At 32.8% G+C, this 27,240-nt stretch overlaps 1 protein-coding gene across 1 annotated transcript in view; it reads left to right on the top strand.

Annotated features, from left to right (window-relative positions):
• LOC124366526 (atrial natriuretic peptide receptor 1-like) overlaps nt 1-25,834 on the top strand; it is a 32,513-nt gene extending 6,679 nt beyond the window's left edge. Inside the window, exons 2-9 of the mRNA XM_046823115.1 lie at nt 13,834-13,953; nt 16,073-16,285; nt 16,426-16,548; nt 18,878-19,130; nt 20,183-20,396; nt 22,235-22,453; nt 23,705-23,796; nt 24,695-25,834. Coding sequence (XP_046679071.1) covers nt 13,907-13,953; nt 16,073-16,285; nt 16,426-16,548; nt 18,878-19,130; nt 20,183-20,396; nt 22,235-22,453; nt 23,705-23,796; nt 24,695-24,853 — 1,320 coding nt within the window. The 5' untranslated portion in view covers nt 13,834-13,906 and the 3' untranslated portion in view covers nt 24,854-25,834. The remainder of the gene's footprint in view (nt 1-13,833; nt 13,954-16,072; nt 16,286-16,425; nt 16,549-18,877; nt 19,131-20,182; nt 20,397-22,234; nt 22,454-23,704; nt 23,797-24,694) is intronic.
• The last annotated feature ends 1,406 nt before the right edge of the window (nt 25,835-27,240 follow it).

Here is a 27,240-nt window from a genome sequence, read left to right as displayed (position 1 = left end):
AAATTGAACCTATTTATATTTTCGTTGGCATGCAGGGGAACATTATTGATGCCTTTTAATGTATAATATTTTTCTATTTTGTCCTGATTATGTTCCCTGGAATGTACAGCGAGGGGCTAGTCATCTCCATTAACAATACTGTAACGGTGACCTGTCATTCTTATACGAAGAGTGTTAGAGGTTTGGCCAATATATTGTTTATTAGAAAAATTACAATTTAGCTGATATATTATATCAAGTGAATTACCATCAATAGTTTGATACGTCCTTTAATTGGATACGTTTTATTGGTTATGTTACTGCTAAAATTTTGACTAGAGGACATAATTTTGCATGTACCACAACATGGGTTTTGACAGGGTTTGCAACCGTTAAGTTTTCTATCGATTTTTGTTTTTAAGATTGGTTTGGACTAGCATATTTTTAAGATTGGACGGTCTTCTAAAAATGATCCCCAGGTGGTTTTGAAAATATATATTCAGTTTTAATTATAGGCTTTATTTTGTTAAGTCCGGCGTAGAATTTGGTAGTAAATTTAGGTTCATGTAGAGGAAAAGATTTGACGTAATTAAAGCTTTTTGTCCTATAATTTAGTTTGTCCTTAAAAGTTTGTCGGGATAATTTAAAGTTTTGAATGTGTTTGTTAATTTGTTAATATAATTTGTGAAATCAGATTCTTTGCAACATAAATTCTTTTCTCGAATTGCTAAACTTTTTGGAATACTTTTCCAAAATATATATATATATATATATATATATATATATATATATATATATATATATTATTTGAACTAACAATATGATACATTTTACTAAACACACACACACGTGTGTGTGTGTGTGTTTGTGTGTGTGTATGTGTGTGTGTGTTTAGTAAAATGTATCATATTGTTAGTTCAAATATACGTTCTTCTATAATTTGTATACCAACGATACTAGAGGGGAGCACGAGAAAGTGTAAACCAAACAACTCCGCTAACTCATCTGTCCACAATAGATTAGGATGTTTGATCGTCGACCTCATGTAAATATGTATAGCCTTATTATATGGAAATATGTTATGTAAATGTCAAAAATATGCTGTGAGAGGAGTTAGTTCATCCTTACGTGCGGAACATACAGTGACAAATTCAAGATTTATTTTGATGATCCAAAGGTTGGTGTAGTACATGTTGTACTGTTAGTTCTTCTAATTCTAAAGGAGAAAATAGGATAAATTTTGCAAAGTTGTGTATGGTTTAATGTATTGTAGAGGTTAATAGAACGTTGAATTGAATTAAGCTTTGTGTGAGACATGTTTTATATGTATAATTTTAAATGAATTAATAATAATAAAATATTAAACAGAAACGATTTTTTTGCCTCTAAGAAATATTTGTCATTACCATTCCTTACGTGCAACAATAAGACACCTTCCTGTAGAATTTCAGTTATTCAACCCTATGGAAGAATTATTGTAACCTATAAGTACGTGAATGGTTTTTAGAATTTTGAACACTCGCATCAGCCATATTATTCCTGTGTCTAATAAGTATTAGCTGAGCATAAGCGAAGCCTATTACTCAAGAAGCTAGAAAAATTATATTACTACTCGCACGATATTTCGAGTGACCTAGACTTGATCTTCAATTCTACGAAGGCAAAATAGAGTTTGATGAGAATACACGTCACTGAATAAACAATGCATAAAGAAGCTCATTAAAATCATATGACATTGTAACATGTGATATAGTAAAAAAAATAGGTATAGGCTAGTAATTATGCCTTGTAGGATTGAATAGACAAATTCAAAAAAGATGAAATAAAAAAAACATATAAATAAACATAATTAATTCAATATTAAAATAAAAAAATTTAAAGTAAAAAATATGTAAGAACTTAAAAAACAAAAAAACAAAACCTTTTAAAAACAGGCATTACATAATATCAGTCAAAAATGTGCACTAAACAAACGTAACTTTTTTATTTTATTTGCTAACGTTATGTATAAAATATTAGGGACTCACTATAAATAACGGGAAAATACAAGAAATTCGTTTCATTCATCTGGTATTTTAGAAATATTACTTGTTCACGGCCTTCACTATTTACTCTTGTGTACATAATTAAAGAATTTCATCTATACCAGATCTATCATAAATATACCATATTATATATTAGTCACCCTCAAGCTGTCGATACCCAGGTCAAGTTTAAAACAGGGCTTCTTAGTTTTAGCTTCAGCTTAACAAATAAGAAATTGTTGATTTAAATTACACCTTTATTTACAACAACATTATACAAATATTTAGATATGTTGTATTTAGTTTCACAAGTAAATAGAAATAAATATATTGCCATGGTTTAGATTGGTGTAACTCACCAGGAAATAAATTGCGTACCATAGACCTGACTCGGTGGAGACGCCTGATGCGGTTGATATACTCGTAACAAAGGGGTTTTGTGTTTAAACTCCGCTTTAAATGTTTGCCTTCATAAAAATGTAATGCTAAAAAGGTTCATTAAAAGGTGTAGAGACATATTTCAACATATCCATTATATTCTAACATTAATTAAAGTTGGCATTACAATTCATTTTATTAAATTGTTTAATTAAATAATGAATTTTGTTTAGTGAACGATAACCTCATTATAGATTGTTTCACAAATTGGAAGTACTGCATAGTTAAAGATCAAAGAACTTTTTTACTTTCATGTTCCATGACATTCCAAAGTAAGTAAATAAAGATATAAAGATTTAAGCGCATGAGGAATCAAACCATTTTTTTTTTATTTATTATGAAGAAATATTATCTTAACATTGACATATAACATATAATAAAAAAAACTCATCACTTTACCATTATAAATATATTATTTCTTGCTATTTTTAATCGTGTTTTAAGTAATTTTGCAAATAAAATCGTAGTTACTGTGAACTTTATAAAGCAGAAGGAACGGAATGCCCTTCATTAGTTCAAGAGGCGTCCCGGTTACTGACAATTATTATCTCTAGCTGGCTGTGACAGCGAGTTATTCCATTACCCTTCTTAGTCTTGTGAATTGCACTGTGAGGGCCAAACTGTTGTTGATGATTTTGGATATATTCTATGGATACTTAACACTACGTTTGGAAGCCTGTGATCATGCTGTTATCCAAACTCGTAAGACATATGATTAAACACACAGAAACACTGCAGTTTGAGTTTTAAAAATTAGTTTAACAAAATAATTTACCTAAAATCCATGCAAATTCAGAACAAATCTAGACTGGTGAGAATGAGTGCAAAAGATGACAGAGCATAGAACGAATAAGTCTACACAAAACATTTCACACACACTAGTCAAGTAGCAAGACTGAGTATAGTTAGCACTTTCTGTGCGATCGAGGCGCGTAATTCCAAACAAAGAGAACCAGAAGTCTATGTTCAGAGGAAGAGGTGAAGACTTCTAAATGATGGTGTGTACAAATTCTTCCGCACTTTTTAGACATTGTATAAAATCGTAGTATCATTTCATATCATGCATCGCCATAAACTATAAGCAAACAAATTAAAATTAAAAAGTTAAAATATATATTAACATTATATTTTCCGACATAAAATTGTATACGTTTCAAAATATGAATTTGTTCTAATACTCCCTTAGTATTAAAAATAGTAGTTAAATTCTATACGCACTGTGATCCAAGATCACCCTTGCAAGTCTGTAAAAGAATGAGTAATTATTATACCCCAGAGCAGTCAACCAACCTATAAAGAGTAAGTTATTCGCAGTCAACCAACCTATAAAGAGTAAGTTATTCGCTTATTGACTACATCATACCCCGAGGTATCATCATACATATCATAATCTGCAATCAAACATGGTATTCCATAGATACTTTTAGTGATAGCCAAATAAAACGTTCATAAAACTTGTACTAAATATCTTAGAAAACCATTTCAATTGCTCATTCTAATTATGTTTACAATAAACATTTATTGAGAAAACTAATCAAAAGTTAAAAGCCACTTCTAAGTAAAGTGATAATGGTTAAAGCAAAGAAACTAGTTCCGAACCTTGACTTTAAATGTTTATAGCACAGGCGGGAAACAGTTTGTGTGTTATTTTTATAAGAAACAAATACTATTTTTCCTCAATAATATTTTCCCAAGAATTAAACGTTTAGTAAGTTTTAAACGTTATTTGCCACCTAATAAAATAATCAAAGTGGCAAATAATCTAAGAAGCCTTTGGTCAAATACTTAATATTAAAAGCACACCCTGTATAAAATAACCATTGTCGTACATCTGCCAGTATTAATTTAATTAAATACAATCTGTCAGCGGTTTCAATCATCGAAATATAAACAATATTATTTTTATCGATGATTTTAATTATGATATTGATTTGGTAAGGTTTGTGAAATTATTTCATTTTAAAATCTGCTCTGAAAGAAACTAATTAAAAGGCTTCATATTTATTCTATTTTATCACTCCAGATGTTATACATAATGACACAATATCGCGCATGCCTGAATACTAATCATTAGTACCAGTGACGTTTGGAGAGATATTGGTCTTATCGTAACTGTTCCTTATGACTTTTACTATGTCTAAGACTATGAACTTAATATACATTTTATTTTTAGGTGTCATTAAATTATAAGCTTCTTAATACGGATATATTAACTTAATAATTAATTCTGATGGGCATGTCCCTCTGTGGAATTTAACTCGAAGTTTACCTCGCCTAACAATCTCAGTGTATTCCATTTCATCAGACTTGCATAAAACTCTACATAGACAATAATTGGTTCCATGATGGCGAATGTTTATTCATGGAATTGGGCTGTGTGTCATTGGATCCCACCAATCAGTATGCTAACAAAATCTTCCTTAGGGGTAAAAATTCATTTTATTCTAATTGCCTGTCCATCTATCTGTCGGCAGGATATCTCAATGGGATGTACCATAGACTGTCCTGCATTATGTTCCGTGCTATATCAGCGAAGCCTATTCCATTACAAGTGGTCTGGCATATTACCATTTTGTATTACAGGGTAAGACATGCCATTCCGTAGGTACTTTATTGAGATAGTTAAACATTTTGTACAATTTTGTGTCAATTATGGATATTTAAAGGCCTAATATTATTTAATCTTTTAATAATTCTTTTGTAATTTTTTTATTGTACTCGGTAGAGTGTTGCATAAATTGTACATTATCGTAAAATGGGGTTGTCACTGAACCGGTTGTATGGCCTTATTCCACTTGTGCTCTGCTATAAACTGCGATATAGACAAGAGACCAGGTGTAAATTTAATTTAAAAGTACATAAATAAAAATACTTCGAGTAAAAAACGTCAATCTTTAAACTACATCAATTTATACCTTAATGCAATAGTTTTATAAACACCTTCATCCAATAAAAAGACACAATCATATAAAACAAATATATGTTTTATTTAGTTATTAATTGATTTAATATAAATCTTAAATTTTTTTAGATTAATTATTTCCACCACGTATCGTTACCGTTATCGTGACTACAGCACTAGAAGTGTAAGTACTACACATTCTTTCTGGCAAATCTAAAATTAAAAAGCTCTACATTTATTTTTTACATTTAAACTATTAGTAGATGATAATGAATATCTATCATTTCAATAAATTCAACTGCCTTCAACTGGAAAGATCGTTAAATCCTTATTGATTTTGGAGATAAATCAACGAATAATTGACTCTCAATGGATTCAGCCTGGCAAATTTCCCTTTCTGAGAAGACAAATCTAAGCTGCTAATGACAGCAATCCAGTAAATTTTGTGTTAGAACATTTTATTGCTTTTGTGTTGACCATTTAGGTAACCTTCTCTTCAGAAGTACATATGAATACATTTATATAGTTGTATATTTTATTTTTCTCTTTTGCAATTGACGTTCGTTAGCAAAAACTATTTCTATGCAATGCATTGGATCGTGTACAAGTAATACGTATGTTACATAAAACGTTTCTCTGAAACAACTGCGCTCCATTTATAAGTGATTTTGTGTTAGTTTAGTCTTGTAATCTATTTTTACGGTTGATATAAAATTATTGATCAGTGAATCATAGGCGGCCTATCATAGAATTTATTGAGTGGCAAGGAAATCAAACAAACACATTAGTAGCCATGGAAATCATATTGAAATGCAAACATTTTTGTGGCTTTATTCATCTTGCGTGCTTTCATGTCAGACAAACCAGCTTATGTTTGCTTAGAAGTTTACTTTATTGATTATTATAATAGTCAACATCAAATTAACAATTCTCTAACTGAATAAATATTTAAACCGGAATGACATTTTCACTATCTTATGGGCTTAGCATTGCGTCAACTCTCTCTCCCTGACTGATGAATGACTCCATTGCAGGTGTTTACAAAATAGGAATTTTGATACTTTCGTAGAAAGCAGCTGGAAAACTATACCAACTTTTCTGTTAAAAAAAAAACATTTTTAAATCTGTGAATGTTTAGTTATATTTGACGAAGTTTTGAGTTTATTTAGGTTAATAGCGTATAGTTAAAGAAATATTTAAAATTTGATCCGTTCTAGAAAAACCTAATTGTTTAAGGGATTCGGATCGAAAAATAGGCACAAAATCTCTAATTATATGTTCTGCTGTGTAGCGTTGTTAAAGCTACATTGGTTAACTTTTTTTAATTAAAACGTAAATTAAATGAATATTTTGGGAAAGAAATGTAATTTTAATTAGATTGTGAGAAGTTAGGATAAAAACGAATATGTAATCCTTTGCCAAGTTAGTGCTGGTAATTTTAAGTTATTAGGAAGGAGGTTCACTGCCTTGAATTGATCATAACTCTTTTGTAATTTAGTTAGTTATCTGAGAAGGCTATTGTTCTTAGCTTGGATACGGCTGGGCCAATGAGAGAACGCCCATCAGAAAGGGAACTATAAAACCGCCAGGTCATAATTTTCGCTCTTCTTTTGGTTATTATCGTGAATTAAGTTGGTTTCTAAATTATTTCCGCGAAGGATTTTGAGGTAAGAACCAAATTTATTGTACTTTATATTGAAATAGTCTTCCAGATCTGATATTAAATTAATTTTGTTGCCTTTTTTTATAGGAAAGATTAAATTTATAGAAACTACAGAGCAATCTGCATAACTGATTTTTGAGAAACAATAGAGCACAATAGGATCAAACAAGTTACATTTAGTACTAACTTGCATGAAAAGTAAATAAAAATTGAACTTTGTTAATAACTTTGATTTAATTTTGGAAATGTAGTAATTTATTAATATTTAATTTGTACTGTTTTATTGTGAATTATTAATTGGAAATTATTTAAACTTTAATAATTGTTTGAGAGAGTTGTATCTGAATTGTAAAGACTGGAAAGTTAAGGTACAACTAGTGGAAAGAGAAGTTTAATTTTTTATTTTGAATTTTGAGTGAACTTAGAAGTTAACATTTTTATTTTAGTTATTTCCAAGTGGTATTTGATTTTTATTTGAAAACTTTATTATTTAATTTCAGAAGAGAGCTCTGGTTTTTAGTTTGATATATTTGATTTATATTTTTGTTTCTTGCCAAAGGACCATTTAATACTACTAAACGGTTTGTCAATTCTTTGTGGAAAATAGAGTGATGAAAATTCTAAAGAATTGTACTTATTAATTTCCCAGTTGAAAATAAATCCAATATTTTTATTTAGAACTGTGATTTTTATTTTAGACAAACCAGATAATATTTATTAGTCAACGATTTAGTAATAAATTGTACTGAATATTCACTCGGAGCATACTAATCAAAAAATATTTTATTTCGTCTTGGTATATGTCTCACTGATAATTTAAATCTTAATATTTTGGAATATTAATATCTACAATCCAAGTCGTTATATGCTGTTATTAATTTCTAAAGATATTTAAAACAAATTTGAAGTGAATCGGGTTGTTAGAACAAATCCTACACCAAATTTTGTGAAACAATACCGTTTAATGTTTATATAACTACAATGACAAGATTGACTTGGATATTTTTTCTTATATATCATGGTAAATATCACTGTTATACTGAGAAGATCTCAAACCTTTTAGTGTTTTTTATTGTTTGTTGTGAGGTGAAATATGGTTATGGTTTCTTAGAATTGTGATTTGAGTTATACTTAATAAAAAGAATAATGTGTTTGTTTTATTGGAAACCCCAAAGTTTTATGCATTTGACCCTGTTGCTACATTTAAAAAGGGCAATCTTTTTCGAGCATTAAGGCCTTTTTTTAATTACAAAAAGTTAACTTCAAATAATTTTACTGTAAATGTTAAAACATTGTACAGCAAAACTGTCTCAGAAAGTGGTAAAGGTTTCAATAACTAACTTTAGTAAAATGTTAAATAAAATATATAAATTTACTTCTATACGAAAATATGCAGCATAAATAAAACTCCAAGTCAGTGTATTTAAAAACAATATATACCGATTCAACAACTGTAATATGTAAATTAAAAAAAAAAACATATAAATACACAGCGTACCTTAATTAGTTTTTACTCTACATATTTCCCTAATATATTTTTGAGGTAAACAAACAGCACTTGGGTTATGACAGCTGTAACACAAGTGCTTTGAAATGCAGGATAACCATTCCTTATAACGTATATCAGTTTCCTATGCATACATCTACGAGTAGAGATCTAAGCCACTTTTATAATATAGAGATATTATTTGGTTCATACATATTTGAGTGATCGGCGCCAGCAAAGCATGTCACTTAGATTGTGGAAAAATTTAATTTTGCCTGTTTTCAGCACCAAATCTCGAGAATAAGCTATATATAGACTTCATATCTAAAAATAAACTATTGTAGCCCATATCCATTAAATATTGTTTTGAAATTCAACTTAATGAACAAAAATACGAAAGTATTATTTATGTAGCACAATATTTCGAGAATCATTTGATTTGCAGATTTTACTTTTGAGTGAAACTACATTTCTGCATAACCAACCATGAGTAAATATGAACAGGGAATTTGCTTGAGCATTATTAAGAAATATTGCTCATTAGGTTGCCTCAGTTTGTTTTTAGTAAGTCAAATTGTATTGTCTTTCCTGTATGATTATCCGACTTCCTGTCTGTACTGGGCATATCAAGAAAAAAAGATGCTTGAAGCTCAGTAATACCACATCGTAGTTGACACCTAACTTGTCAGTAGCAGCAGCTCATTACACCTGAACTTCTATCCTTGTCATACCGAGTTACACTCATCCCCTTCCTCATCAGTGGGAGAGTTGACAAGCCGCTACGTAACGAGCTGTCAGTAGCAGCAGCTGTGTACACCTGAGGCTTCTATCCTTGTCATACCGAGTTACACTCATCCCCTTCCTCAGCAGTGGGGGAGTTGACAAGCCGCTACGTAACGAGCTGTCGGTAGCAGCAGCTGTGTACACCTGAGGCTTCTGTCCTTGTCATACCGAGTTACACTCATCCCCTTCCTCAGCAGTGGGGGAGTTGACAAGCCGCTACGTAACGAGCTGTCAGTAGCAGCAGCTGTGTACACCTGAGGCTTCTATCCTTGTCATACCGAGTTACACTCATCCCCTTCCTCAGCAGTGGGGGAGTGGACAAGCCGCTATGTAACGAGCTGTCAGTAGCAGCAGCTGTGTACACCTGAGGCTTCTATCCATGCCATCCTGACCCATATCTTAATTTATTGTGTTAATTAGTAGACAAATTAATAACTTATTTTATACTAAACATCGGTGTTTTTTTCCATTATCCGTCATATAATTTTACAAATATTTCTCGTGTGTAAAAACAATTTTCTATAGTGAAAACTTGAAGTTTCTTAAACCTTTGACCTTTGAAAACTCTAAATGAATATGTTTAACCGTAAATTACCAAAATATTTAATTTTAGAAGGTATAAATTGAGGAACAAAAAGTGTTAGAACCTGTTTTTTAGTATATTTATACAGACGAGTTAACATACATTTGTGACTTTTGAGTTTGATTCTGAATGTAGAGATAATAATGGCGAAATTATCCAAATTCCAATTACTGCATAAGATCTCAAACAAGTATCTAATCTAATAATCAAATTTTAATCATTACAGTTTATTAATCAAAGATCTGAGTCAATGTTTTCGACTTGGATAAATAATCGATTAGTTACACTACTAGTAGTGTCATATATGATATTACTTTACAGTTACCTATTAAAGGTTTAAAGTTACCTTCTCAAACACACTTTTATTAACAGTTTTATACTTGACAACGGTAATTAATTTTTTTTTATTCCTGATATCAAAGGTATACTAAAGGGGAGGGTTATTGATTTGTTTTCTCTATATATAAAAATATCTTGTGAGTGTTTGGAAAATTATCTTATCGGTGTAATTTAATAACAGGATTGCAATTTATTCTAGATAAACTACCATATTTGTCTTGGTTTGTTCATGAAACAAATTTGAACATATTTGAATTCATTTACGTCAGATTGTTTAAGGTTATCTGGTGATTATTATTATGTATTATGTATATTATTATATATAGTATCATTATGACATTAGGTACCAAAGTGCAATGCTCAGTCTCAATGCTACCACAATACTGAGCATGAATGGGTTGTTTCCTACGTTTAAACACAATAATATCTGGGATCTACATGCAAAAACTTGTGCAGACGACTTGTGCAGTAAGAGACTCGAGGGAACATTGTTGATTGTAGGACGAGATAGGACTGCAAGCTATCTGGAGCCTTACAGGTCATTACAGCAGTATCTGTGTCACACTGACAGACTTGTGCAGTAAGAGACTCGAGGGAACATTGTTGATTGTAGGACGAGATAGGACTGTAAGCCATCTGGAGCCTGACAGTTCATTACAGCAGTATCTGTGTCACACTGACAGACTTGTGCAGTAAGAGACTCGAGGGAACATTGTTGATTGTAGGACGAGATAGGACTGTAAGCCATCTGGAGACTGACAGGTCATTACAGCAGTATCTGTGTCACACTGACAGACTTGTGCAGTAAGAGACTCGAGGGAACATTGTTGATTGTAGGACGAGATAGGACTGCAAGCCATCTGGAGCCTTACAGGTCATTACAGCAGTATCTGTGTCACACTGACAGACTTGTGCAGTAAGAGACTCGAGGGAACATTGTTGATTGTAGGACGAGATAGGACTGTAAGCCATCTGGAGCCTTACAGGTCATTACAGCAGTATCTGTGTCACACTGACAGACTTGTGCAGTAAGAGACTCGAGGGAACATTGTTGATTGTAGGACGAGATAGGACTGTAAGCCATCTGGAGACTGACAGGTCATTACAGCAGTATCTGTGTCACACTGACAGACTTGTGCAGTAAGAGACTCGAGGGAACATTGTTGATTGTAGGACGAGATAGGACTGTAAGCCATCTGGAGACTGACAGGTCATTACAGCAGTATCTGTGTCACACTGACAGACTTGTGCAGTAAGAGACTCGAGGGAACATTGTTGATTGTAGGACGAGTAAGCCATCTGGAGACTGACAGGTCATTACAGCAGTATCTGTGTCGCACTGACAGACTTGGCGGTCTTTGTGATCATTTGTTGAAAATATCATAAAGCCCTTGTTGATTACTGACTTGAATCGCCGTCCTGCACAGTTGTGATTTTAAGGCAGTTTTTCATCAAAATTTGAATTAAAATAAGTGTTTAGGTAATAGATTTTTTATGTGAATTAAGGTAATGCCCGAAATAATTGAGTAAGGATTATAACAATAATCTTTTCTCAATTATTAAATTACACTACGGCTTTGTTAGCTAGAAAAGATCTAATCAATTTATTTTTAATCCATTTTTTAAACCTCGGCAGGACGACTCTAATAGTGAACTAGCTGGAAGAGGAATTAATATTAACCGTGATAAAATTCAATTTAGAAGGCAATGAGCTTAAATACTGTTATTTAATGATGAATTTCATCTATTTTACGATGAATTAATCAATCAATAAATGAGTAATTAGTATATTTATTCAAACCAGAATTGTGCATCAAATTACATAGTCTTTTTGCAATAATTAATTAGCGTGGGATTTTGTGTGTGTGTTATATTCAACATAACTACTAATAGAGGATTTTGAATTGATTTTGTAAATTTTTACAGCTTTTAAATTGCAGCTCAATTTTAAGCTTACTTAAGCTAATCTTCTTCTTATTATTAGCAATGTAACCTGAAAAACTCTATAACATTGTGATAAATCAAGACATTGATATTTCGGAAATTTAGGTTTATAATAGAATGAGTTAACAGATCCAATAGTTAGAAAACAAATCATTGTAAACACTACTAGATTAGAGAAGCGTTTCGTTATTTTCCTTATTTTATTAAATGTTGTATTCTATTGTGGTTTATGTTTCCCTTTTAATCTATCCTAACACATTTTTCATCAACTTCAACTTTTGTTAGTTCAGGTCGGATGTTCATGTAAAGGTTTGTTCACATTTTGGTATAGCTCTCATTCTACGTTGAAAACACGTGGGAAACCTAACCATGTTTGACGCGAAGCGAAAATTTAATCTCCGTCCAAAATGTAAAACCATAGCCAAAAATTTAGTTACTTCAACAAGGAGTGACAGTGGCCTGTCACTCGCTCGCCAGGATAGCTACTGTTCGGAGAAACGCCCTCCCTGGCAGAACAATGGCCGTGATAGTCCCCTCCCTAGCGGCTACAGAGCGAAAATGCGTGACGTTACGTTCCGAAACGCGAAACGAAAGTTTTTTCCCTTGCATAACGTACATCCATTGCTTGGCATTAGAATTAATCACTTCAAAAAAGTGCACAACAACTTTAATCGGTACGTATAATATCTGTTTCACTCTGTGCGTCGAGAGCATCTTAAAATACCTTTAAACTCAAAGAGCAATTTTTCTAAAGTAATCAGCAAACTTTATTATCTGTAAAATAAGCATCACTTACCACAGGAGTGTTTGGTAAACCTTTGAAATAGGTTTAACCTTTTAAGTACCTGTTATTTTGTTGAAATCTCCGTTTGTAGACGCAAGTATTTATTTATTTATATCCAACGGTAGCAGCCATTGCTACAATTGATTACAATAACTACATGTATAATACAAGTTAGGGAAACGACAATACTTATTTAAATATTATTTAATAAATACGCTAACTTATAAATGATTCAAATTTGCAAGTTTCAAGACGATACGCAGTTGCTATTAAATTACTACATTGTGCAACACAGTATATAGATATAAAAATGTTAATGATAAAGGTATTTTATATCCTTTATAGTGGAATTTTCATTAATTCTGCCACGCTTAAGTATCATATGTTGAGTCTCTGAAGTAGAAACAATTGCTATATTAAGGAATTTAAAACAATATATCGAAGTGTTACAAACACAGTCCTTGATGGGATAGTAGTTAGCTGTCTGCCAAATTGGCAGTATTACAAGAGTATCATTTATGATAATGGGTATGATCGATTGATTCAACTAATTATATGAAGGAATATTAAAGGAACTAACATTTATAGCCATTGGATAACACATGTTGTAAAAAGAACAAATACGTATGAATATTGAGGAAAGTGCGGAACATGTACGATTAAAATGAAAGTAAGAAACTGAGTAAAACATAAACAAATATACAGAATGTACTATTAGGAAATAACAAATAAAAATTAAAATGAGAGGTAACGAGAATCTATTCAAACATTGAAAGACACTCCATCAATGAATAACACGTATTTATAAAAATTGTAGTTTAAAATTGAGATTTTAAATTTTCATTTCAGTACAATTTCTTCATTAGTGTTCAAATACTATGAACAATTATCGATCCATGTCTTTTCAGGGGGAGCGAGAACCACACAGATGTGAGTAACTCAAGTATATTAACCGGCATCAACTCTGTAATATTGGAGCGGATGTCAGAATTGATCAGAAGCAACTCGGGAACTACCCAGGTCTGGAGGTAAGTCGAGAACTGCATTATCATCCATCAGTCATTGTTGGTGAACCCAAAAATTATTTTACTGTAAACACTTTACATCAAACTCATCAAAACAGAAGTGCTCTACTTACATCTTAAAGTGGAGCAATTGGTTTTGGTTTAAAGGGTGTTTTATTTTTATTTTTTAAAGGAACATATTTGCCACATTCATATATACCATTTCTTAAAACAAGAAACAAATTTAGAACTTTTATTACTCCTTGAGGAGTAAAAATTTAAAGCAGAAATTAGTGGAATTTCATAATCGGCCATTTCATGAAAAAGCTGATGGAGATAGATATATATGACATGGAGGGATATTTTTTTTTTAAATCTAATGTCCAAAAGAAAACATTATTTTAAACAGATATATTTCTTAAATGAAATAATAAAAAAAATCACGTTACTCCCTAAAGCAATAACTATAAAAATACACATTATTATTTTCAACTGTCCTTATTTAGGCATCGTTAAAAATGTTATACAAATTACCAACGTGAAATGCTTATAAATCCTCGTAGTGTAATTTAAATTTTCAACTTAATTGCTTTCAAAAAATTATGTTAAAAGGATAAAATAAGTCATCGATTTCATCACACTAATGACACTCAGTTATTAATTTTAACATTTTCCAACTGATCCCTTCAAATGATAAATGGCTTTTAATATACAGTAATAAAAGAAAAGATTACATGGAATGGTTTACAACATTTATCTGGTTCTATTTGGGAGTCAACTCCAAATTATACGAGCTTTGTATCTATTTTATTTATTTCTTTAGTGTACTGTAAACTAATGTGATTTATTCTACAAAATATGAGATGAATTAAAGCAGAAATTACAAGTGTACTGTGAATACACACGTCCTCTTCAAACTTCGAGCGCTATAACCTCCTCTGATTTAAAATCGAAGAAGTGTTTGGTTGCAGGATTTGCAAGATGTTATAATTTCTTTAAAGTTCCTGAAACATTTTTTGGAACCTGGCAAATTAAAAACATTCCTCAATTGACTACTCCTAAATTTTCAGTTTATAAGTCGCTAGTATAAAAATTTTTTGACTAATCAGTTTTAAATATAATTTTAATTGGCGTCCATCGGGCTAACTCACGTGCCGGCCAATTTCACGATCAATAACAAACAATTAACGTGTACAAGAAGCCGAGGGGGTAATTTAGGAACTAAATTTCATAATCCCCAACATATTGCTACCAGTGTTCATTAAAACTGGCTTTAACTTTTGGCAAGGCTCGTGAGTGAAACAATCTTAATACTCTGGTAAACTTCCATCGTTAACTCAAAGACTGCAGACTGGGCTCACCCCTCGCTATTAAACTTTTTCGCCTGACGTGAATTTTAGCCAATTGTAAGTTATTATAGTTGGCTGAGTGTTAGCGAAGCATATCTCTCGAGTTCTGAATAATTTCCTTTCTGTTTATTTGTCTATCTAAATTTCAATGTGTCTGCATGATATCACAATAATATATACATCATAACATTTACATGAACCTAAATTTATATACAAGTAATATCGAGTTTCATGACGATGCATGTCACTCAAAGGGAATAGGTATCTTATATTGATTTGGAAAACTTCATGGAAAGTTTCAAGTCTATCTTCTTTGCTAACGCAAAGACAATAATTCATTTAAATACTGTAAGGATTTACCATTTTTATCTTCAACGCTTTTAGCTTTAGCATAGTTACAGTTTGCCTGATTAAAAAGCGGTCTTCCTCGTGAGATACCTTTGAAAATAATACACAACAAAAAATATAAAAATCTTCACAACACCCAAATTTGGCTGATCCAACATTTATAGGAATGCCTGACTATGTTTAACATGGTGGTTTCGATTATCAACTGGTTCGTCGCTTTTGAACATTTTAGTTATATAAATTTTCTGCCAACCTAACATTGTCAAGGAACTTTACAAAACATCGGTGTATATGGTGGCCTAACCTTTTTAAATTTTTAGTTCCTCTCTCCTTGTGAATGCATAATATCTTAATATTAAAATAAGGATTTCAACCACTATTTATTGCATTGAAAATAGATGTTTTGTACTAAGTTTGATCTATTGAAGTAGTGAATGTGTCTGCAGGACTCTGATGACGTACCACAACATGATGATAGCCTCGGAACATATCCTGCTGATGGCCCTCCATCAGGTCTCTAGCCTCGCACCAGGCCACTCTAAACACGACACAGCAGCCAGACAATATCTGTTCTCTGCCAGGCTCTTCTGCCATTTTGACCCAGACTTCTACCAGATGTACGTCAGATTCTACTCCACCCAGCAGATCGCGAGCAACAAGTAAGTGTTATTGTTCGTACGAGAGTATTTAGAAATCTATATTAACATCGTGATTCAATCATATCTAATTCACTTGCTATGATAAGTTGTTTAGTGATTATTTACAAGACTGTTCTTAAGAGAACCTTGTGCTTTTCCAGATCATCGCTAAACTCGCAAATGGACAGATCAGATTTTGAAGAAGCAATTCGTATTTTAGAGAATACGACCGAGTTTGTGAACCTAATAAAAAACTACCAGAACCATCTCATAGCTAACATTAGGTAAGTTGAAAAATAAAAATCTGTGAAGATAATGAGGCTCATGGTGATGACAATAATGGATTGAGATTGATAATGATAAATGTTTTCTCAAATTATGTTGCTCCAAGGTTTGCACAATTAAAACCATTGGACGCCGTTCATCTCGTCCTCCCTCAAAAATTACATGGCTGACGATCAATTTACTTCTTATACAACAACCCTCTATCGACTTTAATATAAGCCAGGTTGTGTAGTTGTACATCTTAGTTCCTTTAATAAATATCTTAAAATAGTTTATTTCACCCTGAATCAGTATTAACTAAAAATTATACATCTGCACTATATAATTAAATAAAATTTCAAATATTTACGAGAATGGGATCAATTATAAATATCGTAGAAATGTGTTACTGATTTTATTCATATCATCATAACTAACGCAAAATCTCTGTAATAATTTATCAATAAAAGTAATTCTATGTTCTTTTTATTTGAAACAAAACGTATTGTATAGTTTTATAAATTTCCGTTTTTAGTGTATTTACTTACCCTTCTACTTACCCCTATGCAAAGAATGAGTGTATTCTAGTTCTAGCAGGCATTTTATTTGTATAACATTCTTTTCATAATTTCTTATAAGCGATTACGTTAAATAGTTGCATTGAACACAATGTGGTTCTTGACAAATTCTATGTGTACAGGAATAGTAGTCAGAAACACATGATACATAAGCTTATATTCGGATATTTTGTATTTATTTCGAAAAACTAAACCGTAGTTAAAATATAAATGGAAGGTAGTGTACGAATTTTACCATCCATAAATAGAGGTCTGCAAGAAGAACTAGTAGGTTATAGCAGTTTTTTGAGCTTTAAAATAAAATGAATTGTGTTTTATATCCCTAATAGGATCTTTGTAAGCACGAAAGGGTATAGTTAACCACAATAAGCAGTTAATATAAAGTCAGGATTTAAAGATTTTGGCAACTGTCGTAAAATAGAGATTCTATAACTTTATGTTGTTTAACTTCATGTTGTTATCGATACCTACACGTTTAAGAACTTTTTATGTGAATAAGAGAAAATTACAGAATTGCAGATCACCAATGGCAAGTTCCTTTTGAACATTGATGTCACTTATTTTATTATCAATCGTACATGGTTTATTTATATCTAGTAACAACTGAGTTTGCTAAAACCATTGAACAAGTGAATTAGGCTCTATAATGGATTTCATTTCAAGTTCCAGCTGATATTTTACATAAATTGGGAGGAATAAATCTTCAAATAAGGAGACTTTTGAGTCATATACATTGAGCGATAAAGATAGGTAATTTATAAAGGGGGAAAATAGGCCCGAGAACTTAACCCTGTCGAATATCTTGACAGATCTCAAGAACATTTTCCAACAGCTTTAAAGTACACTCGAAATTGATTCCCTTAACATAGTGGCATATTATGCTTGCAGTGGCTCGAGGAAAACTTCCACATGGAATTTTCAGCTAGCAAGGGTATATTTTGAATTCTTACTATTTACTTGCAAATTCTTATGGGCTATTTGATGGATTGTCTAATTCCCCCAACAAAAACGATAACACAGCGAGCATCCTTATGGGTGCCATTACACATTTATTTCTTCCATAAGAAGAACCAATAACATGGTATGAAGAACATCTTAGTAACCTTCAGTATCAGCTTAAACCTATTTATTGAGCGACATTAAATTCGTACATTGTTAACGAAGTTTTGTTCAATTTCAGTAAATGAAAGTGGCACGTACCCAGATACTTAGAGTATAAGTAAACATAGGTGGTTCAGTTGAAGCTTTTTCCATCATACTCCTCATGTTAATACCCATACAATACAAACGTAGTATATATTCTGATTGCGTGCTAAAATTTAACCTAGTGGTTCCTAATTGGAGACGGGGACTGGGCAATAGCCTGTAATGCTCTTGCTAATCCTGTTGAAGCTTGCATGCTGTTCAAAACCCCGGTCTCATACTTGGTACTTTGGTATTGAATACCTGTACTTAGGTGGTAAGCCATAAAATTCTTAGCTAATATTTTGATCTTCAACTAGAATATATCCAAGTGGTACGCCATCAGATACCGGGATTGGACACTGACCAATATTTAATCTTATTAAAATGATCACCATAGTGCTTCTGTTGGTGCACCCAAACGTACTCTAACATTACAAACTGCCGCTAGCTTAGGTCTAAGAGGTATTGCATCAAAGAGAATTTGGCAATTATCATAACTTTATTCGTAGTGAACTTTGTGACGCTTTATTTATAGTATCCTAGTATTGCAGACCACCCAACACAACACTGATACTCTGTTCTCTAGCCTGCAGGTGTCCAAGTGGCGTTCCGCCAGTTTTCGGGACCGGACGCTGACGGTTTCCCTCCTCTCTGTGATCCTCCTGGTGTCTGTGATTATCGTCTTGTTGGTGGTTCACGCTACCCACACTATACAGACGTATGCCAACACCCTGGTCCGCCGCACCGTCCAACTGCGAACGGAGAAGCGGAAGAGCGACTGTCTTCTCAGCCAGATGCTGCCCCTGCCTGTTATACGGCAACTGAAGCAACACAAGCAAGTAAGTGAGTTGCCATTTTTTGTAATTCACTATATAAGAATAAGTACACAAGACTTTATTGCGCCATTATGCGGGTTATGACAAAAGATTTGATATACCCCATAAATTTCAAACTGTCAAAATAATCATAATAGCGTCTGGTCTTTGTTATCCTTGAGTTGAAGCGCAACGTTTAGGAGCTATAATAATAGCGGCGACTATTTTCACATCCGCCACTTCCAAATTGGATAGAATTTTCAAAGCGTAAGGGAGACATTTGACCACAATTTTAACTATTTTGTTCTCAGGAGTATATATTACACTTTATTCCGGCAAACGAACTGGAATAATAATTCCCAGAGTAATCGACAGTCTTAGAAGGTAATCATCCCATTACAAAACAAAGTTATCTTAAAATATATTTCACAGTTTTATTCCTAAGAATAGAGCAGTTCAAAATAGTGTACCACAGAACCTTAAAAAATTCAGAAAAAACTCAGAATTACAAAACTTAAGATGGCTGCATCTATCATCATAGCTTGTAAAAGTAGCGCCCTTTGTTTAAAGAAACCTGTTAAAAGTCGCCATTATGATTCAAACTAAATTAAATAGTTTATTCTCAGAAAAATTTTAAATATACACATTAATATATTCATTATATTAAAAATATATTATTACGTTAAAAATTTTGTGTTTAAAATAATTTTCTAATTTAATTATTTGAGAAATATTTCTTCCATCTTTGAGTTTTTAGGGGTCTAACTGAAAGTTTTCCTTGCACTGTTGAATAATGCGACCTTCAAATATTTCAATAATTGTAGAAAATTATTTTGAAATCTATATTTTAAACTGTGATATTTAATTGGGAAAATGTTAAATATTAGAGAGGAAATTTATATTCTCGTATGTTTTTCTGTAGTATACAAAATTTTGTCGATGTATATTCTACAGTATTATCATTATTCATTTTTAAAGTAGATATCTTATATGAATGATAGCACTATAATAAGAATGTTTCCTTATGGAGATCAACCTTAAAACTTTGTTCCACTAGTCATGCCTGGCTGGTGCAGGTTGTAGCTGAGAACTTCGAGAGTGTGACGGTGTACTTCAGTGACATAGTAGGCTTCACGAGGATCTCTGCCAAGAGCTCCCCTATGGAGGTGGTCAACATGCTCAACAATCTGTACCGCCTTTTTGACTCCCGCATCCAAAAGTACGACGTCTACAAGGTGGAGACCATCGGAGACTCCTACATGGTTGTCAGCGGGCTGCCGCAGAAGAATGGTACGTGCGTGTATTGTAATGATTCCTAAATGGTCAACAATGGAAAAACAAAAGCGGTGCATCATTATTTAGTGAAGTATTGAATTAGGGGATTGACAGTGTCCTCTCTGTTTGTTGATATGTCACCTAATATTATTTTGTTGATACAACAACACATTTAACCGATCTATACCATATTGTTTGATACTGAAATCAGAAGTAGGACAGAGGCTTCGACCTATCCTGATTCAAACAACATTACCACTTTTAAATCGTGTAATGTTAAAACTATATTGAGGAATTTTATGGAACAGTATGAAAATAAAAAAGGAAGAAATCTTTATCCACATACTAAGCCGTTTGCGAAGAACGGTTTGTAGCGTGTACGATGGATATTGTAAGACAGCTGAGTCAAAATTGGCTGCCGCTTTGATGGGTGACGGCTAAGACTTCCCTTTCTTACGCACAGCCCGTCTAACTGGCCAATAGCGGTGGTTCGGAAGTCATCTTTAAACCGTTGGTCCCCAGGTTAAGAGTCAGAGAAGATTCTACTTAAACTTACACCTCGTCTCGTGAAATAAGATATCCTTTAAGTTTTACATTTTTACTAACGCGAAAAATGCAAAGCAACGAAAAAAATTTGTTTTTGGCTTGAAAGGATAGTAAACTATTTGGATTTTGCTGATAAAATCCTGGTAATTTCTTCGTTTTACTTTCTGGACTACATGACTAGAAATCTTGAGTTCCTCTATCTCTGTACTGATCTCATCCAGAAAAATCTAAGTCTAAAATATTATTCAAGACGATGGACGTGCGGCCAACGGCTTTTTTATTTTGAGTAGTATAATTTGTGTTACAAATTTAATTAAGCTATTTAATTATTTTTTGTGATTCTTTTTATATTTTTATAAGATTATAAAATGTGAAACAATTAAAAATTAAACTGATATTGAGCTAATCTGTATCTTGTAAACTAGCCTTGTCAGATAACTTATATTTCACTAAACATCTGATACCAACAGTATGCGCAGCGAAATGCCAGTTAGTTGTAACAACCTCCGAACAGTAGAATAAAAATTTCCTCCAAACAATGATAAACAAAACGAATATTTATGAATCGTTTGACGAAAACCGCGTAGTACAAAATGAGTGATATTTACGAAATTAGTACAAATTGAATTTTGTTTCATTAAGTAATCAGATAATTCGTTGGTTTTTTTAATTGATCCGAACCCTACACCTCTTACTTGTTTGTCTTAAAAATTGTATTATTGTAATATTTAAGAACTAGAAGAAATATAATAAAGGTTTCATGGAAAAATTATATTTTTAGAGTTTTATAATAAGACTAATAAGATACCTGTAACAGCTTATTGAGCGCAGCAAGCTAACGACGCAACCAATAACTAACCTATCCACATTGGTTTACAGGTCTTGTGTTGGTATGATATTTAATCTTTGCTGTACTTCTTATAGTTTCCAGGATCCTTTCAGTGTGCATAAGATTTGAAAACAGAGTATTAAAAATTTTCGATTATGGTGGTTTTTTATTTAGGCTAATAATCTGAGAAAATAAAAAAATGCCACACAAGTGTGATTGCAATAGGCCAAATTCTATTAAACCTACTTAAAATAAACTACTGATTGATAACGTTTACTGGGCATTGTTTTCCACTGTAATAGACTCGTATAGGAGGAATATAGCTTAAAAATTGTCACCCAAATAAGATTCTTTGGATCGGAATATAGTTTCAGAATGAAAGTAGATTGAGTCGGATATACAAATACATGAAATCTAAAAAGTTACTATAGTAAATAAACACTTATAAATGAGGTGTTTCCCTTAAGTTCTGTTCCAGGCAACAAGCACGCTGCAGAGGTTGCCACGATGTCACTGGACCTGTTGTTTAGTCTGGAACACTTCCGGATTCCTCACCGACCTCATGAGTCCCTGGAAGTCCGGGTGGGACTCAACACTGGACCTTGTGTCGCCGGCATCGTAGGTACCACCATGCCGCGCTACTGTCTCTTCGGCGACACTGTCAACACTGCTTCTCGTATGGAATCCACAGGGGAAGGTAAACTTTGACAATAGTTAACTTCTTAAATCAGAAGCCTTTTAATTTTTGTGGACTTTAGATTTATAGATTTCATATTGTATATTTTATGTTCATAATATCTAGTTTTTAATAATTTAAACTACCTAATATATATTGGTACAATCAGTAGTTTTATCCTTAAACATTTTGTATGTAATGTTTTCTCCATAGAGATTATTGATTTTAAAACAATCAGTATACCCAAATACTAATAAAAACAAAATACAACAAATTGAGACAAATCCTCACACCATTAATGAACCAATTAATCATAAAAAAATTTACCATTTCCAATTCTAGTTTTATACTGTCAAAAATTGTCGGGCGTATTTCTCAAAGAACATTTTTATATAAACTAGGCTTAAAACTATCATGTATATTACCTTTTAGGTTAGTATCACTTATATATTTTCCATATAATTTACGTTTTACACCTACTGAAATTAAAAAATTACTCTATTAAAAAAAAGATAATTAAGAAATCACTAGTGCAGTATTTTAAAGTAAAATGAGTAAGGTATTAGGTTTAGATATATATGTTTATATATGTATATAATATATAACGAAATAGGAATGAACGGGTGCCTTCGACCTGGGCATACTGCTCTCTTTGAGATAGATAAGAACCACTGTAATGACATGCTATCCAACCCAAGGTCCCTCAGACAATCCAAAAGGTGTGGATGACTCACCCAGTCGAATGCTTCGATTGATCCATCAGTCTTGATCCCAGCGTTCCCTACACTACTACATTTAAACGTGTGACGAGGAGAGCAACAAAGCACGTGTCGATTATGAGGCAAAATCAGTGAATTATTTCGAGAGGGTGGGCAATTGACGAGCAAACTGGAGAGACTTCTATCAAGGATCACTATGGCTCACGCTCCTCCGTACCCAATTATACCGGTAGGGGTAGGTTGTATTGTTTCGACCAATTAGGGACAATATGGGCGGTCACCTGATCATACAGCAATAATCTAACTATTTGTAGCCATCCCGTTTCTCTCATTCAGAATAATATATAAATCAACACAAGTAAAACTATTAATCTTGGATTGAATTGAATATTTTTGCCGTAGTGCAGGAGTATTATAAATATTATATAAGTAAAGATTTAATCTGCACCATGTCATTAGGCATGTCTACTTTGTTTTGTTTTGTTTTTTTATGTTTCCACAAATCAAGCAATGTTCCATTAAGCAAATGACCTATTACTGACCTATGTTGCAGCAATGAAGATCCACATGACCAGCGAGACCAAAGATTACCTGGAATTGGAGGGCGGCTTCTACATGGAGTTGAGAGGTCAGATGGAGATCAAGGTGGGGGATCTACTTTAGTATCTGAGAATATGGTATCAAATATTAAAAGTAATTGTGAGTTTTTTCTGTTTCGTACTCAGATAGCCATTATCTAATACAATATACATATCTTGGTAAAAGTTATGATAAAAATATTATTAAATATTTAATTAACAATAATATTAAATATAAACCATGTTAAAACACTTTTAAATCGGTTGCATCGTAGAACATTGCAAAGACCTAACGTATTTTAAAAGCGGATTGCCTTTAATAAATCCGTCTACATCGCAATACTTCTTAAACTAGTTGATTAGGTTTATACAGGGGTTTTTTAGAGGCTGGCACACCTTCAGAAATTTGTAGAAACATACGTAGAAGACAAATAGTCCATTCAATCATAATATATCTTATCTCGCTTCATGTGTTGTGTGTTTTATTGTCAATCTGTCCATTATATTCATATTTAAATTATAAAATTTAATATTGTTCTTTAATTTTTTTTTTATTCTAGTAATTTAGTTTGAAAAATTTTAACACCCGTTAGTTCAAAAATAAAAATTACGTTATGTTTTGCTTTTACATGTTTCAGTAGTTTAAAATAAGTTTTATATTGTTCGTATCAAAAGTCTTATAAGATGTAATTTTGTATTAAAACGCATGTCGACTTTATGTTTATGTGAAAGTTTTTGCTTCTTGATGTCTCTAGTATTATTTCCTGATGTCCTTTCGAACTCTTACAAAACACTATGCATACACAAAAACGTTTAACAACAGAATAACATGAAACAATTACACCAACCCGATTGCTGCTATAAGAGTCAATGAGTTTTAGAGGCTACTGAAGAATATTTCTATACATTTCTGGCTAACCGCTGGTTTGAAAACCTTCAAATTCCTCAGTGACGTCTTGTTGCAGGGCAAGGGTATCATGAACACATACTGGCTGACGGGAAAAGAGGGAGGCGTTGGCTCGAGCACCGAGATCGAGTTCACCGAAGACTGCACCTACATCCCAGAGTTCCTGCAGATCATCGGTACTCCGACTCCACAAGACGAGGAGCTGCTGCCGCCATAGTATCAGGATGTTCGGTGTCTGGACGGCAGCCTCCTCGCCCCCAACACCGACATAGAGATGTGCGAGCGCAGATTCTCATTGTTCTCTCAGAAAATTAATATTTTCGGTAACCATTGAATACGACGGTCTACTGTCCTCTGTCATCGCTTCAGAATGAATCAAGTTGCTGCTGAATAGGAAAGTTTTACTTTGCCAACAACTTTAAATGGCAAATTTCTAGCCAATAATGGTATAAGTCCATTCAACAATTATGAAAGCGTCTATAGTGTTGGTGATAGTGATAAATGGTGTTTTAATAACGGTATTAAATAACATTCTTTTATAAACCATAGATTTGTAACATGCATTGGATTTCTGAGATTCCGAGATAATAAATGAGGGCTTCTAGTGAGGAAAGAATAAATATGAATACAATTTTTACATGAGCAAATGGATGAAGTTTGATATCATTAATTGATAGAAACACTCTTACGTATACGTTCACTACAATTAAAAAAGCTCATTTCGTTACTAAACCTATAAGTTATTAGCGATAACTTTCCGCTTTGCCAAACTGTCTTCCCTCTATGCATTTTCTCTTTTAAGCAGGCTGCAACGTTCCTATTGTAATGAATGAAAGTTGTGTTGCAAGGCCTTTAACACAAAATGAACACTGAAATATGGATTGTCATGTCTTCTAGGCGAAATAAATAATTATCCATATGATAGGAGTCCAAAGTAAACTGAAGTATACAAAGCACGAAATCAAATCACGTGCTCTGGGACATATTATTTTATAGCATATCAGTAAGTACTACGATTACGGGGAGACGATACTACCCTCCCCCCCACCCACAACACGAGTGTAGTACACATGAACTCGTCCAACGAGTAGAAAACTTTCGAAACTAAAAAGCGTCTTAATTTTGATTTAAATGTTCTTTCAGAATTTTCAAATCGAATGCCGTTCGAAATTATATTTAGTATGGAGACACCCTGAGAGAGTAGGGCTATAGTTGCCAACCTGTTGAGGTACTGTTCTGTACACATGTTTTATCCGGTGTTGTATTCCGTGTACACCCACCTTGTATCGGTTGGCTTTTAATGTTAAATAAAAGTGCATATTTCTTAACGTACAGATCGTCCAGTGTTAGCAATCCTAGTTTCCGAAAGCCATTACGGCACTGCTTCATAAATGTATCGTTGTCAATAATCAGTATGTCTTTTTCTGAAGAAATTATATACGATTGAAATTAGCCTGTGAGCAGCTACCCCACAAAACAATGCAATATTGCAGATGGCATTGAATCAGAACCGTATAAAACTATAAGCAATACCTCCTTTGGACAATGTTTAGAAAGTAATCTAAGCAAGTATATTCCTAATGACGCCTTTTTACTAACTATACCAACATGAACGTTACTAGTCCCCATCAGCTCGTTATTAACGGCATTCCGAGAAATTTAGTGAAGCCGGCTTCTTCAATAGTATGGTCTATTACTGTAGTCTGACGGCTAAAATTCAGAGCGGCACTTCTTTAAAATACCATGAAGTTTGAATTTGGGGAATTACTTTAAAATTTTTATTTTCAAAGTATTTAATGTAAGTGTTGATTACTTCAAATTAATAAATAATAATTTGCTAAATTTCATTGTAATTGAAACAGAGTCGTGGACAATTTTTTTCAATTCTAATGATAGAATTCAAATCATTTACATGCTTCAGGAATAAGATAGGGCTGAGAATTGATCCCTGAGGACTTCGTATCTCAAAAGTTGACTATACGAGAAATCGGCAATGACTAATAAGTTCATTATTGTTCCAGGAGGATATTATGACAACACAATCGAAATCCTTGGACAAGGCTATAAAGACACGTAATGTCATATTGTGCTTATCTAAGTTGCTCATAATCATTTCCAATAAGTGGAGGATTGCGTCAACAATTGATTTTCATTTTTGGACAATTGAGCTATGAAAAAAATTTTGTGCGAACGACCATTCTGCGCATGAAAATTTACTCAAAAACTTTACTTGACACTGGCATGATTGGTATTGGTCTATAATTGTTTGGTTGTTGTAAATCTCCTTTGTTAGAAATAGGAATCACTTTTGCAACCTCGGGAGAATATGGAAAGATGCCGGTTTAAATGAAAGATTGATTGATTGAGTGAAAGGGGCACGATATCATTGTGGAATCTTTTCAGAAGCCATGTTGACACGCCGTTATTATCCAATGATTTCTTTGCACTCAGATCGCAAATAACATTAAAAACCTCCTGCTTAGTTACTTGACTCATTACAGGAACATCAAGTTGGCGGATTTTACTGCGCAGGAACCGCTATTAGCAAAAAGTGTATTAAGGATTAAACCATTGGGATTCAAAGGCTTAGTTGTACTATTTGCT

This window comes from Homalodisca vitripennis, chromosome 7 (assembly GCF_021130785.1).
Source record: "Homalodisca vitripennis isolate AUS2020 chromosome 7, UT_GWSS_2.1, whole genome shotgun sequence".
NCBI classification, from domain to species: domain Eukaryota; kingdom Metazoa; phylum Arthropoda; class Insecta; order Hemiptera; family Cicadellidae; genus Homalodisca; species Homalodisca vitripennis.
This window is presented reverse-complemented; position numbering and strand designations above follow the sequence as displayed.